The 15,575-nt window shown below is 44.1% G+C and overlaps 1 protein-coding gene across 10 annotated transcripts in view; it reads right to left on the bottom strand.

Annotated features, from left to right (window-relative positions):
• Positions 1–15,575, bottom strand: part of MAP3K4 (mitogen-activated protein kinase kinase kinase 4) — a 116,365-nt gene that overhangs the window by 34,693 nt on the left and 66,097 nt on the right. For all 10 annotated transcript variants that reach the window (XR_010413838.1, XR_010413839.1, XR_010413836.1 and 7 more), the window contains exons 4-7: positions 12,521–12,763; positions 10,094–10,240; positions 4,292–4,449; positions 1,003–1,119 (exon numbers count right to left, since the gene is read on the bottom strand). Coding sequence is in view for 6 of the 10 variants with exons in the window: in XM_054505634.2 (XP_054361609.1) it covers positions 1,003–1,119; positions 4,292–4,449; positions 10,094–10,240; positions 12,521–12,763 (665 nt within the window). In the remaining 4 variants the exon portion in view is untranslated. The remainder of the gene's footprint in view (positions 1–1,002; positions 1,120–4,291; positions 4,450–10,093; positions 10,241–12,520; positions 12,764–15,575) is intronic.

Genomic DNA, 15,575 nt, shown 5'->3' with positions numbered 1-15,575 from the left:
CGCTGACTAGAGAAGAGATGTGTGCGGTTGCCCCTCGGCTCACTGGGGCCAGGAGGAGCCAGCCCCATCACACTGCCCACGAGCCCACCGCTAGCAAACAACCAGAGCATCATCAGGGCCATTCTCCAGTTCCCCATCTTAGATCTCCAATTCTCCCTGCTTATCCGGAATTCACCACGTTGGCTCTCAGAACTGCAGGACCTTCTACAAACTGACTCATTCTGACTCTCGGCTATTCAGCACTGTCCCAGGTAAGAATCTGTGTGGATACATCTTGCTTTAACCCTGGCATGATGATATCTCAGGTGTTCTGAAACCCAAAATGTGTTTCTCATCAAATTTTGGATGGTGAGAGAAAACATTTCAGCTCTAGAGAAGTCAGCTCCCCCTGAGCATTTCCTAAGGTTGAATCATATGATATTGCTCGTAATTGGCCACAAAATAGCTGTATGGCTGATATTGGCACAAAAACAGCAATTTAACCTGGTCCAACCTGAACACTATCTCATGGAAGTAGAGGAAATGCAATAGATGCGTAAGCCATTGTTTCACGTACTCAAGCTTAAAGTTGAACAGAAGGAATAAGCCATACATAAAAACGATAACAATGTGCCAAGTGTCAATTAAATGTATTAATGGACTGCTACGGAGGTGGGGGCGAGACAGAAACATAATTATTTAATTAGACACATTCTAGGACACAGGGATGAATTCTCTCTACTCATTTTTAGTCAACTTACACTCTCTCTCCCTTTCTCTAAAGACACTATTTTCATTAGGCTAATTAAATTCTAAGTTCACCTTCCAAGAAAATTTCACAGAAAATCCTAAGCAAGCACACGAAAAGATAAGACAGTAATAAATAGAAGTCTTTAGGTCTACTATGGTAGACCTCTACTAAGGTCCAACGTGGGTCGGTTTGAACAGGGCCCATTCTAGACTCATCGCCACAAGCAGAACTCTGCGAAGTAAGGAATGGGAAGTAAAGGAGTGGGGCCGCACCTGATTTCATCTGAGGCATTGCTGTCGTCAGCGCTGGTCCAGAACTCTGCACAGCTCTCCTGCAAGCCGAACTCTAAAAAACTTCCAGTCGACTTCAGTAGCATCCCCGCGATGTCACTAGGGAACAAGAACATGAAAGTAAACCAGGGAAGAAAAACTATCCTCACTCATTCTAATTCTTGAATAAGACACTGAAAGGGTCATCTACTGTTTTAATAGTTTGAAAATCAACAATAGTGAGAATTTTTCTTTACTATAAAATCATGAATGTGAAAAAGAGGAACTCTCCCATATACGGGCAAGTATCTATCTTTGTTCTATTTCCATGGTTTTATCATAGACCTTAAAACCTTAAATTATATTCAGAGCAGCTATGTAATTATCATATAAGTGTATTTTCATCTTAAATGTCCAAAATGGTATAAAATGGCCCCAAATATATATCTAAGACAAGCTGTTTTTAAAAGCTTAATAAACTAAATGATGGAAGAAGAAAACAAAATGAATTTCTTAAATGCAACTGTTTTTACAAATTTCCCTCACAATTAGCTTTTCATCATCCACCCACATGAAACGTTCCCTACGGCCGATGCTTCTCGTTGAGTACACAATCTAAATGCTAGGGTTAAAATGTAAACCCGAGTGTACAAAACAAATCTAAATGAGTGTAGTAAAGATTCAGCAGCAGCTTACTGACCTCTTCACTGAAGGAAAGGAGCTTCTAGCTAGTCAAAGAGAGCAGGTAAGCACAACAACGGTGTTGGAGGACTCGTCAGAGGAGAGAGACCAAACCCAGCCAAAGGGCTGGCTGTACTGGGCCTGCAGGCAATGCAGAAAGGAACCCAGAGATCAGCAATGGGAAGAGAGGCTCTGGCAGGAAGGGAATGGAGGAGGGGAAGGAAAGTCCAGGAAGAACAATGAATATGATCAAAAGGCATGAAGATGTGTTAAGCAAGAGGCCTGGTTGTGAAAAGAAATTGCACAATGTGAAAGGAGCAGAGAGGTAGTGGAATAAGACCGAGAAAGTACGCTGGGGCCACGCGGTGGAAGGCCTTGCGTGTCATGCTAACTGCCTGACCTCCGTCCGGTGGGCGAAGAGGCCGGGCTTTAAAAGTAACTGAGTGGGAAAGTGACCTGATTACAAACCCATTTTCAAGAACAATAGTGTACAAGGATATCCATGAAGGGTTTACTCCACAAATACTGAGTATTGGTTATGTACTAAGCAGCAGGGAGCAGAACATAAAAATCCCTCCAGTGAACAGAAAAAACAAGAAATAAAAAAGGAAAAGATATAGTTCAGATATTGTTAAGTGCTATGGAGAGAAATAAAACAGGAAAGGGAACTCAGAAGTGCTCGTGAGTAGGAATTTCCATGTTAAATATGGGGAAGATGACGTTAAGACAAAGACCTCAAGGGAGTGCAAAATGGGTCATGAAAGTAATTGGGGAAGAGCAGTCTAACAGAGGGACCACCAAGTGCGAAGGCCCCAAGGCAGGAGCGTGCCCCGCCTGGGAACACAATCAAGGGTCACTACAGCTGTGCAGAATGTCCAGGAGAGCCAGGGAGGGGAAGAGCACAGAGAGTTAGTGACAAGTCAGACTGTGCCTGGCCTGAGGGGCCATGTTCAGGAGCTCTGGTTTTCACTGAGGAAGCAGGGAAGCTGTGGAGTATTTGGAACAGAGGAAAAAATGGTCTGAGGTGCATGTGAACGAGGTCACTGGCTGTGGTGTTGAGAACAGACCAAAGGGACGAAGAGCTGAGCAGAGACTCCTGGAGAGCGCCTGCAGTCATGTGAGAAGTAACAGCCTGGGAAGAGCGGCAACGGGAAGTGGTGCATAGGGGTCAAATTCTGGATCTTTCCTGAAGGATCAGAGGTAGTGTGTGAGACAAAGAAAGCAATTAGGGATCACTGGGAGGCTGATGGAGCCTGGGTGGAACAGCATGTGAAGGAGACAGGTGCTGTGCTCGGCTCGGCCGAGCGAGAGCCACACCAGGGGCCAGTCCCTCAGCGGGGCGTGGAAAGCTCGGGAGCTGCTCAGAGCAAGGCTGGTGCAGGCCAAGGCCAGAGCCCCCACCGCTCGACCTGAAGGACGAGCAACAGACAGAAACAGGGAGACTGACAGGAGGAAAAGGGGATGCGGTGAAATCCCATCACTTGAATTTGTAGCGGAAATGAACAGTGACCTTTAAAACAATCTCTTCTGCAGGCGGGCCAGCCTGGAGACAGAAAGTGCTAACAGAATAAACGGCAGGCCAAGCCGAACAACAGGAGATTGAGAGAAGGCAAGATGCTGAAATGGGCAGGGAAGGCACTTCTTCAGAAGGCTGACTCCGGGAAGCAACCTGAACAGGAAAGGCAGATGCATGGGGAGTCAGGGCCTGAAGGGCTGGAGAGGTCTGGGAAAGAGCAAGCTCACAGCTCACTGGAAACACAGGCGGAGAGGACGCGACAAGGACATGAAGAAGATGGGTGGTTAGGGCAGAAGGGGGAGCCTAGGTCCTGAGCAGGGGACAGAGATGGCGGAGTCGACGACAATGCGCCTCTGCAGCTGGAAAAGAGCCAGGCAAGCAGAGGCCCTGGAAAATACACACGAGGGAGGGAAAGCTGCTCCAGGCCAGGTGCGAGGGATGCACAGAAAGGAGACAGAACTACACTGGCGGATGAGGCAGCAACCACCGACGACAGCCGAGGGGTCAGGCGGCGGGGAGGGGCACCCCACCATCAGCGTTCAGCTCCCCAGTAAGAGACGGCCATTTCCAAACACACACCAGTGACCACACTCCCCTCCCTCAGGGTTTTCCTCTGTTTACGTTTCTAACCTGTGCCTCATAAGGAGATTCCGTGATTAGCAGAACACACTAAAACAATCTCGGGAAATGCACACCTTGGGTTCCCCATGTCCCCACACCAAGACTACAGGCCTGTTCTACTCTTCGGAGGCCTAAGAGAGTTGACACTAAGGCAGGGTTTCTCAACTTCCAAACTGACATTTTGGGTGGATAATGTTTGGTTTGGGGGGCTGTCCTGTGCATTGCATGATGTTTAGCTGTGTCCTTGTCCTCTAATCAGTCGGACCTCCCAGTCATCACAATCAAAACTGTTTCCAGACATTGCCAAATGTCCCCACAGGGCAACCCGCCCCCCCTACTGAGCACCCTCGCTCAAAGGACCCCAAAACCTGGGGGAGAGGCACACACACACACACACAGGACTGGCTGTCATGTGCACATAACTGAACAGGCAAACGGGCCAGCAGGCGCACTCAGGAGCATAAGGGTTCCTACCAGAAAAGTTTCCCAGCCTGTGCTTCTCCTCCCCGGATGTAATGGGTTATTTCTTTGGTGAAATTCCATTCTTCTTCTAACAGGTTTTTTAGACTATGGGATGCTTGAGGTAACTGCTGCAGCATTTGGATCCAGCTTCTCATGTAATCAAAATACACCTTAAAATACAAAAACATAAAGGGAGATATTTGAGAATGGAACTCAGCAGCTCTCAGCTTTCACCTCTGTTAACCTGGAAGCTACAAATTAGAAGGGCCAGGTGGAGGGGGACCCTGAGTACACAGCACAGAGAGAAGCAAGATCTTCATCACAGGACTGCTGTCCAAATGGAGATGTCTCTTAAACTGCACAACTCAACTCCCCGGCAACCTAACACATTATTTACAATCTCTTTAAATTACCAACAAAATAAAATGTTCACCATGTACACAGAAGTAAAAAAAGAATCAAAATAATAGCACCCAGAAATGTTCATTATTAATATATTGTGAACATTATTCCTTTAAGAAGTTGGGATTCTTACTTGTCTAACTGCTTATTTTAACTTCAGACAGTATCTTCCGTGTTGAGAGGGAATGAACACACTTTTCCCCACCATCCATTCCTGACACCCAGATTTCTATGACACAGTTTTTTTCAAGATTTATGACATATAAATTATGATTTCTAATCAAAATACCCAGTTTTTCTGAAGTGGGGTTTATGTCCACCACAAGTCCTACAACAACAGCCTTCCCATTCCTAACTCCTTATTTTGATATATCTGCTGCTTACTAGAGGGTTTCACTATCCATCAGCTTTTCTCAAGATAGGGTCCCAACTGCTAGATTACAAACCCTCACTGCCTATGGATTCTTTTACCAAAAGGACAACTCGAATGAGTATGAAATACCTGAGTTATACATTCTCTGCCCCGGGACGTTGAAGGCATTACTCCTCCACCACTTTTGAACGCTGCATGTTGTTCAAACGAAGAGCCCTGACGCTGGCCCCATCTCCCGCTGTCCCCACTCCCCTCACACCTGGAGCTGCCTTGCTTTTTTCTCTGCTCGGAGGTTCACAGGATTCTGTATTTAGTCTCAGATCTCAGTTACCTCCCCAGGCTACGTCTCAGGGTTTGCTGGAATGAATACTTTCTGAAATCCAGTACTAATTTTCAGTAGGCAAACTGCAAGTCTGTATTTCAAGAAAACTATCTTCTGTTGTGTCTTTGGATGCTTCTGGGCCTCCAGCAGCCAGGCTGTGTGGTGGGAATCTGCAGTCCGGGTCCCTTATGAACACCAGTGTCCGAGTATGTGGAACCTACAGTTTTGCCATCTTTACCAAATGAAATAAATCTCTTAAATATGAGACCAGGACCGTCCTCTGGCTTCTCGGAGTGCTGCTTCCTCTCCCTTAAATCTGGCTGTCTCCTGAGGGTGGCCCTTCTCTCATACAGCCCTGCCACGGGGCGCCTGTATGACCCCGGACTTCACGGGCTACAAACAGTTTGCATCGTCCTGTGCATCACTGAGCCTTTCAAACCACTGCTCTTACGGTCTTATTTAAAACCAAAACAAAAAAGAAACACCTGCCCCTTTAAGATTTGAGTCATCAGATACACCATCGAACCCTTTCTTCATAGTGTCCCCTACTGATTTCCAACTGCCCGTCATCCTTCGTCACACACTCTGACATCTGACATCGTCTTCCCTCCGCCCCAGGCTCAGCCACCACACTGTGCTTCACCCCAGATCTTATCATTACGGAATCATCTCTAGGCCTCAAATCATCAATCCAAATAGGCTGATTCTAAAACCTCCTCCCCTCCATCCAGTTTTCTGTTCAACTAGCACCCCTGTGACTGTTCTCTTATTTAATCCTTACCTGAACTCCAGTGCACCGTTTTCTCTTCTCTCTCCAGCTCACTCCCCCTTGTTCCGCCCCCTTTCCTCCTTATTCGGCTTAGAGCCAACACGGTCACGCTCCCCATGCCACTGCGGCCACCACCCCACACCCTGCCACCTCTCCCTTCCTTTTCAGCTCACCTGCCTGCGAAACCCCAAAGCACGATGAGCCTGACGAGCCCGTGCCCCATGCCCGCACTCAGGAAGCTGAGGGTCACGAGTGTCAGGGGACCGGGAGGAGCCACTGCTCTGTATGTCGTCCCAACCACATGGTGTACGGTCTGGTAATATTCGTATCTCCACCCAAGCCATTCTCCTTCTCCCTACAAGCACAGTCTGAAACTCCGCCATTTTTGTCAAATGGCCAATGCCCACCCTCACACATCTCATCCCTCCTAGCGAAGAAAAAAAGGCATTAGATATAAAACCCCTCATCTTCTCAATACCAAAAATGCACACCCACATGTGACATGCCGTCCTCCCCTTCCTAGCGGTGGCCAAGTGAAGCTTACACTTGTATTTGGAGACCCACCTCCTCATGGCATCTGAGGAAGCTCGCACTATCGATTTCCCTCTTCTCTGATATGCATAGAATTCTGTCCATCTCTTTCCCTTAACAAAATCAGTCCCAAAGGCTTTCAAATGGTCTCTAGTAACTTCAATTTAAAAACTCTCCCTGGACCCACAGTCTTCACTATGAACCCCACTGCAAGAACCAGGCCTCAGCGGGAACCCCAGCTGTGCATGTCTCGGCCCTCCCTTTTGCTTCCCTCCCTCCTGCTTCTCGGCCCCTCCCTCTTGCTTCCCTCCCTCCTGCTTCTCGGCCCCTCCCTCTTGCTTCCCTCCCTCCTGCTTCTCGGCCCCTCCCTCTTGCTTCCCTCCCTCCTGCTTCTCGGCCCCTCCCTCTTCCACAACTGCCACATCTTGTTCATCAGTTTCATATTTTCATCCCTCTTAAATTCTTTTTATGTGGTTTCCTTAAATCGATCACATGTTCCTACATCTCTATCTAGTTTACTGTTTTGGTTATTTCTAAGGCCAGGGCCAGAGAAATGAGCTAAAACAGCTGATAGCTTCAAAGTGATTTGTTGCCTCAAGCAAATGCTCACCAAGTCACGTCCCTGCACCTGCACACGTATGTGCTTAGGTTTCCCTAGTCAGGATGATGATGTAACACAGAGTAAAGCCCCCAAGTCACAGAGATTCTGCATCAGGACCTGCTGACTGCGGCTCCCCCTCACCCCGCAAAGCTCACATTCGGCGGCCCTCCTCAGCCGGCAGGACACACTCGGACAGCAGAGTTGTCTCCACTTCTGTTCCCCTGTCTTGCAGATCTGCCGCTGACAAGTCCTCTACAGGGACTCCTCCTGCTTCTCTCCTGACCGTTCACACCCCAGATATCCCAGCTCTAATGAAGCACTGGCTGGGAGATACTTAGAGCTTGTGCCCACCCTCATTTTAGCCCAAATTTCAAAGTAAGTGATTGTAACAGTTTTCTGGAAGCAAGGAGAGGAGAGCAGTGTAGTCAATTTCCTCCTTTACTGAACATGGAATTTCGTTCTTTACTCTTCCTTCTTTTCGCTGATTTTTGGTGAGGTTCCTGAGAAGGGTGTTGTGGTACACATAATGTGACAGACCATTCAAAGGCCAATCTCTCCCTCCTTCCTAACAAAAACACCGATTTTGTTTGGGTTCCCCCAGTTTTCAAAACATGCCTCTGCCATTAGCCATTGAGCATACTTTGAGGCACAATTTTAAAAATCACTGGTAATTTCTAGCTCTTCATCTGCGAAATTACAGAGATGAAACTAAGGGAGATCTGGCCCCACATGGATCACTCGTAGCAAAACCAAGACTAAATCCTAAGTACTTGTAGCTCTAAGGAGTAACTTACTTGCCCTCCACTTCAGATGGCCCACAGGAACACCACGGACACCGAAGCTGACTGACCTGGAGAACACGGTTCACCTGCCTCATTCTCTTCCTTCCTGCCCCAGTGCCTGTACGCTAAAGGGTGCTGTGCGTGCCTTTGTAAAACCACCAAAGACAGTTTGGAAAGCAAAGCACTTTTTGGCTTTTTAAGCTCCTGCTTTAACCATCCAGAGAGAGAGAGAGAGAAAATAATTTGCTTTTGCTTTTTAACCATGACTTTTCAATGGTAACAACTTTTCTGACCTAAGAAATATATACTATTTCAGAATGTAGCCACATTTTACACACTCTGGTCTTTTATGCGTGCTCCCGAAATAATTAGGAAATAATTTCAAACTCAAAACTATTTCTTGCGATATGCCAGATATTATAAGTCCCCTTCGTACCGTTCTTCTTTCTATCCTTCTACGATAGAGGCTGGAAAGCTAAATACTTGCAGCCCCAGCCTCCACGACAGTCAAGAGGCAGGCAACAGGTTTGGCCATATGACACAGTGAAAATCTGTCGGCTGTGGCTTCCAGGAGAGCTTCGCTGCTCTGGACTGAGCTGGCAAGGATACTTTTTCCCTTTTTTCCCTTTTCCTTTCTTCTAGCCTAGAAAGTGGGGGTGGTATCTGGAGGTGCTGCAGCCATCCCGAGGCAAGATACAGTGAGATGTCCCACAAAACATGTCTTGAAAACATTACAGAACAATATACCCAAAGCATGGTCATTTTTATATTGTTTCACTGACTTGCCACATGACAGAATCATCTGTGCATATACTCTAATGAATCCAACCTGTATCCGTTATACACTAATACCCCACCAGAAAGTATGGAAGACCAGACCACTTCAAGCCATAGCCCCTGGCTTACGAAGCTTTCGGGCTAGTCGGGGAACGCCGAGAGCAGAGCAGCAGATCACTGAGTCCGCAAGGGCACGGCGCCGATCGTAACTGCTGAGACGGTGCAGAGGAGGTAGAGGTAAATGCACGTTAAAGGTTGAAGTTGTCACATAGGGCTTTCTAGAGAAAAGTAAAACTTGCGAGTAAGTCTTAAATGAGTGGATAAGGAAAAGGGACATGTCTACCAGGAGGGAATAACAGGAGCAAAAGGACAGAGGTTAGAAAGCACCAGTAAGCACACCACCTATGGTGTGAGAAGCCTGGGGAGCTCCTCTTGGGAAGAAATCAAAGTAAGTCTGCTCCTGCCAAATCACAGTATTTACAATTCCTTGGATGTGCGTGGTTCCTCAGCTAACTCTTGACTCAGGGTAAGAGCTCCCACATGTCCTCAGGCTAGTTGAGAGGACCTGTCCCCAAGTCGTCCCTGCACCTCAGCAGAATTCCGCCCTGGCACCCAGCACTCAGGGGGCAAGTACCGCCTATGCCCAGGTCCCAGCAGAAGAGGAGCCTCTTACTGTCCACTCCTGCCTTCCCAGCCCGAGCGCGGGCACGCGATACAGAAATGGCTGATGCCAGACGGCTGGATAAAATAGGACTGGACTATAGTTCCATTTCTGGGCCATTCTGCTATAAGATGAAGAGTCTTAGAGTTAAACAATGAACTAGGGTAAGCTTTGTCAAAAATTCTAACGCAAAACCATTGCGGATTTGTTAAAATGTGGATTTGGGAGAAACAAATTTAATCCAATACTAGATGAAAAAGTCAGGCTTGGGCGCCTGGGTGGCTCAGTTGGTTAAGCGACTGCCTTCGGCTCAGGTCATGATCCTGGAGTCCCGGGATCGAGTCCCGCATCGGGCTCCCTGCTCGGCGGGGAGTCTGCTTCTCCCTCTGACCCTCCTCCCTCTCACGCTCTCTGTCTCTCATTCTCTCTCTCAAATAAATAAATAAAATCTTTAAAAAAGAAAAAAAAAAAAAAAAGAAGAAAAAGTCAGGCTGAAGACTGCCGTCCCCCTTCCCACGCTTGCTTGCTCGCTCGCTCTCTCACACACACAGACGGGCACGCACGCTCCAGCACCCTCCCCTGCCCCCGGGCCTCACCATCAGCATTTTGTGCAGGTCCTCCTCGAAGGCGTCGATGTTGCAGTCGGTCTTGTCCAGGCGGTCCAGCACCTCGTGCAGCATGAATTGGTAGTACTGCTTCATCAGCAGGCCGCCCTTGAGCACCTCTTTGCACTCCCTCACCAGCTGCAGGGGCACAAGCTCTGTCACTCCACACACCCTCACTGCACGCCCTCCTCCTCCTCAAAACCTCTCAAAGTCCTAAAATATTTTCCAATTCCTTACCAGTTCACTTTATATAACCATTTTAGTAGTCTTGATCAAAAATTAAAGAGTGAAAATAAAAGTGATTAGGATTATCGTATGAATACACACAGAAATTATCATACAGGCAAACATTGATTTGTGAAACTATATTCCCCTACAAAAACATTTATGTAGAAAATAAACCCCACAGAAAAAGATCTATTTTTCTACCAGGGATAGGAGAGAAAAATCCCCTAATGGAACTGATGATTTTTATCCAAAAACGTAATAGAGATTCAAATATACTCACATGCCACAGAGCATGACAATCTTTGTAATAATTTAGCATAGCAACTACTGTGATTTGTGGCCTTTACTACCAAAAGCCTCTAATCATCACAAAAATCAAACCTAAGCTCAATTTGATGAAATGAGACGGAAGTCAAGGGAAAACAAATCTAAACAAAAAGCTGAGTGCCACGGCCATGGGCAGGCCCAGCAGGTAATGCTGGAAAGGTGGGGGAGGCTGACATGGGATGACTGACCTTAAAGTCTTTTCATCATAATAATTATCATGTATTACCATAATATTATTTAAAATGATGGGGATTAAATAAATTATGATGTACCTACACAGCAGAGCACTCCTGCAGCCATTTAAAATCTAGTTTTTGAAAAATATTTAAGGGTAAAAACTCGTATTTTTTTCTTTTACTTGTATGTGTAGGAAAAACAGATGGATAAAAACATACCAAAGTAGTTACAGTGGTTATCTCTGACTGGCAGCATGATAGGATAATTTTCATTTTTTCTGTATCATTTTCTGTACCTTTCAAATATTCTACAATAAATATGGATTGCTTTTATAAACATAATTTCCCCCTTTAAAATGGTCTAAAAATAATTACCCACGGTAAGAGAGCCATGGCTAGAGTTAAATCTATCAAAAGCTATTCTGTTCAGATGTAAATTTCTCTGTTAAAGATGTCACTTAGGTGCTTATAATCAAATCTTTGAATAATTTTAGCCAAAATTTGTTTTATTTTGATTCTAGTAATGCTACATTCATCTAAGTATTGTTTTTATTTTTTTAAATATTTTAACATAAATTCCTGTTTCATCCTCACAATAGCTCCCTTGGCAAAAAGTAAACTCTGCCTTGTCTTACCAGGTTATATTCCTGAAGTATTCATTTTGTGAGAAAGGGAAATCAGTATTTTACCCAAACTTCCTAAATTACCACTGCAATCAGGTGGACAAGTGAGAAGCAAGGCCACAGTGGATGACAGGACAATAACCAGAAGCAAGGTGGTGAGCAGCAGGGCGCATGAGGAAGCAGCGCTCTCTGGTCAGTGCTGGACAGAAACTGAAGCGAGGACAATGAGGTCCACGAGTCACCCCCTCTCCCAGCTAAACCAACAAATTCAAGTCCTGTTCTGTGCCTATCGTATGGCTTGTGTTTGTCCCCAGGTGCCATTGGTCATCCTGAGCCAATGAGCTCCTAGCCCTTCCATCCTGAGGGGATGGACATGCACAGTTGACAAAAACACACCTTTTTCTTTCTTTCTTTTTTTTTTTTTTTCAAAACCTGACATGTTTATTTTGCATAGTGGATGTGGAAATACCATAAAGTACAAATACATTCGGCAGCATTCACTGTGCTAGATACAACCGCTTCCACCCATTCCTGTTACCTCTGGAGTATCAGACTCGCCTAGAGAATCCCATCCAAAATGAACGAAAACCAAGAAAACAGCAGCTGTCATTACTATTTAATCCATGCAACCGACTAAGCAAGCAAAAAGTCCAAACATCTCTCTACTGCATACTCTAAAGACATTTATCTGTTCCCATGTAGCTTAAACAGAACAAAAATAAATAAATTTAAGGAACTTAAACTACTTCTAATGAGTGAATTTTAAGTTTCCAGCCTCCAAAGACTGATGTTAACAGACTATGTCATTTCATCACTGTACTTTTATATCCTTTCGGAATGAGGAAGTGATGGCAGAAAGGTTGAACCACAATCTTATCTTTGAGACTACATGCAAAGAACATTTTAAATTACCCTAAAAAGAGCAGCTTAAAAACACTAACATACACTCAAATTTTTCACTACTCGCAACAATTAAAAAAAAAAATCCTCAATCCAAAATAAAAACAAGCCTACAGAATAGCACAGTAACTGCTAAATATTTTTAAACAGTCGTTGAAACAGACCTGCTTAATACTCAAGAGAGATGGTTCCCCAGCAGGCCTCTGTTCCAGTCTTAACTTCAGACACTCATGTATCACGTTCAGAAGGACTCGACAGAGCACCAGGAAGGCAGGCTCGAAGGAGGGTAAGTCCATGGACTTCAGCTCGTCCCACGACACAGTGCTGCACTTCTGCTCTGAGGAAGGTGGTGTCCTGGATAACTGCACATAATCGGAACCCCACATGGGGTCTGGAAATTCGGAAAACTATAACAAAAATTCAACAAAGGTTAAAAGAGCATACAAAAGAATGTCCTAAGGTCGTGGTTATAAACTATTATTCTCTATAGTTTGCTGATGATCTCAAAATCACAATTTTTCAGGTAAAATAATCTTTAGAATAATTCAACATTTTCAACATAGACCCAAAAGTTCTAAAAGTAATAGAAAATCATAACAAGGACACCAAATTATAATATTTTTATCAAAAAAGCATAGTAGAAAAAGAATCAAGTTCATCATTTGCATCAAACATTTTATCATCATACTTAAAATGATTAGAACACTTTATTTTTAAGGTTCTATATAGCATTATCCACAACTATCTCCAGACTGAGAAAACCAGAAATTACTGAAATTTGAGAAAAGATTACAAAATCAGGGAGACATTTATGTAAACATAAAAACTAGTTGGTTCAACCAATTCTTCTGTCCGTTGCTCTCTTGAGCTACACCAAATGATGCTGATAGAAAACAATTCATAAAATTGAACTGGCTGGTCCCACTCAAATATCTGCTATTCAGCATTCCTAGGAATCTCAGTGTTGCTCACCCTTTCTTATAGTTACTCTCTTCAGATGCCTTATGCTTTCCCTCATAAAATGGGGGATTCGGAGCTTTCCCCATTGTCCTTAGACCCCTGGCAACATCATCCTGACCAATCATATCCAAAGATCTTCCCTTCTCCTTTTATTGAGAAGACAGAGGCCAACAAAATTCGAAAACCTCAACTTCTCACCAATTTATTTTTTTTAATATTTTATTTATCCATTCCAGAGAGAGAGAGAGAGAGAGAGAGCAGGGGGAGGGACAAGCAGACTGCGCTGAGCACGGAGCCTGACATAGGGCTCGATCTCAGGACCTTGACATCATGACCAGAGCCAAAACCAAGAGTCGGCCGCTTAACCAACCGAGCCATCATCCAGGCGCCCTTCAATTTCTCTTCAATTTAAAACATCACCAATTATAGGTATTCTGCCTCCATGTCATTCGTATCTATGCTCCCTGCCATTTAGTGAATTCTTAACTGGTCTCCTCTGCTCCTTTTATGCTCAATATATACTTCTGCATTTAAATTAATACATACTTCAGTTTCCCGTAACAGCCAAGAATTTTAAAAATGGTACATCATTTTTAAAATGTGATCAATGTGGTCAGGTCAGGGTTAAGACATGTCTGTTTAAAAGCTTTAGGCAGTAATAAATGCTTCTTTTCCTCTGGTATAGAGAATGAGCTCAGGTCAAAGGTCTATTCAAAGCTCTACAAAATTCAGTGAACTTTCTCTGATAAAATTCTAAAGAATTCTTTTGGCATTGTCTAGAGCTCCAGCCCGCTCACCCATGCGCTACAGGCTCACTGGGAAACAGAACAATCCCTACTTGTCCACAGTGAAGACAACACCGCCTAGGAGACCCCACAGGCAGACCCACGCTGCTGCGGAGGAAACGGGGTCCCACTGGTGGTGCATGCTGGTGACTCAATCCCTGTCCAAAGAGGAACAAATGTTAAAAAACTACTGAGCATGGAAGAGGAAACAGCAATTTTAACTAAGGAAACCAAGCTGAAGCATCAGAACAGCTGACACTCATTTAATGTGGGAAACAGGAGAGAACCGTAAAATACTCTACTACACGACTGCACTGAAGTCCTCTGGAAAAAATTTAACAAACCAAGATTTCTAAAACAAGTTCAATAAAGACAGTGAAAATAGAATGGATGTGGTAAAAACTAAGAACTCAGACATTAACTATAGAAATTATCACTACAACAAAGAGCAAAAGAAAAAGGAAGGGAAGTTTTGAGTGAAAAATAGAGACATGGAAGTTGGATCTAGGAGCTTCACGTGAGAATAACAAGAGTGTGGAAAAAACAGAAGGAAGAGATGGAGGGGAGCTTTTTGCACAGTCAAGATATTACTAATATGTGAAGAAGAAAGAAGAAACCTCCTTGGATACAGAAGAACTCAAAGTACAGTTCATTTACCTTCACTAAAAAACTCCCTGAGGAAGTACAGTAGGGTCTAGTCAAGTGAAAATTAAATCAGAATAAAGATCCAAAGACAAAAATACCCAAGGAAGTGAGAAGCCACGAAGCTAGCAGCAGTTACACAGGCAGATACAACTCCATAATGGTAACTTGGTGAGAGACTATAAACAACTCCCAGAAAGGAGTACTTGAATTTTTTTTTAAAAAAGGATACTATAAGAAAAAAACCTGGATCTTGAATTCCCAATTATTTCAATAAAACACAAGAAGAGAGGAAGGGGGCAATAAAGTGCAAGATCAAGTGCAATTTCATCCGTTTATTATCACTTCCAGTGAGAAATACAGGATTAAATATGGTATAAAATCTGTGATCAACTCAGGAAAACTGAGCCGACTCAATAGTAGAGACATCAATAAAAATGCAATGTAATTACAATCATAACCCCACTGGTATTTTGTGGAGGTTAATAAAGTCATTCAATAAAATTCACATGGAAGAAAGTAATGTGCAGAAGTAAAAACAGCCCAGAACTTTTTTAAAAGAATAAACGGGAAGAACTGCCCTACATGATGGCAAACCTTACTAATAAACCTACTTTATTTAAAATAGAAAAGTACTGTAAACAGATCAGCAGAGAAACATATCGAATTATCTACAATAAATACATAAAAAAGTAGGCAATAGTTGAAGTTGGAAAATGGATAACCCAATGTTAAAGAAAACTGAAAAATAATTACATCCGTACCTACCCCGGTAACTATAGTCATAATTTTTTAATTATGAGGCTATTTTAGAAATTCTTGCCTGATATGA

The sequence above is a fragment of the Mirounga angustirostris genome, unplaced genomic scaffold (assembly GCF_029215605.1).
Source record: "Mirounga angustirostris isolate CCGP_5_RB_7025 unplaced genomic scaffold, mMirAng1.0.hap1 SCAF_8, whole genome shotgun sequence".
In the NCBI taxonomy this organism is placed as follows: Eukaryota; Metazoa; Chordata; class Mammalia; order Carnivora; family Phocidae; genus Mirounga; species Mirounga angustirostris.
The sequence above is the reverse complement of the archived record's forward strand: the minus strand, read 5'-3'. Positions and strand labels throughout refer to the sequence as shown.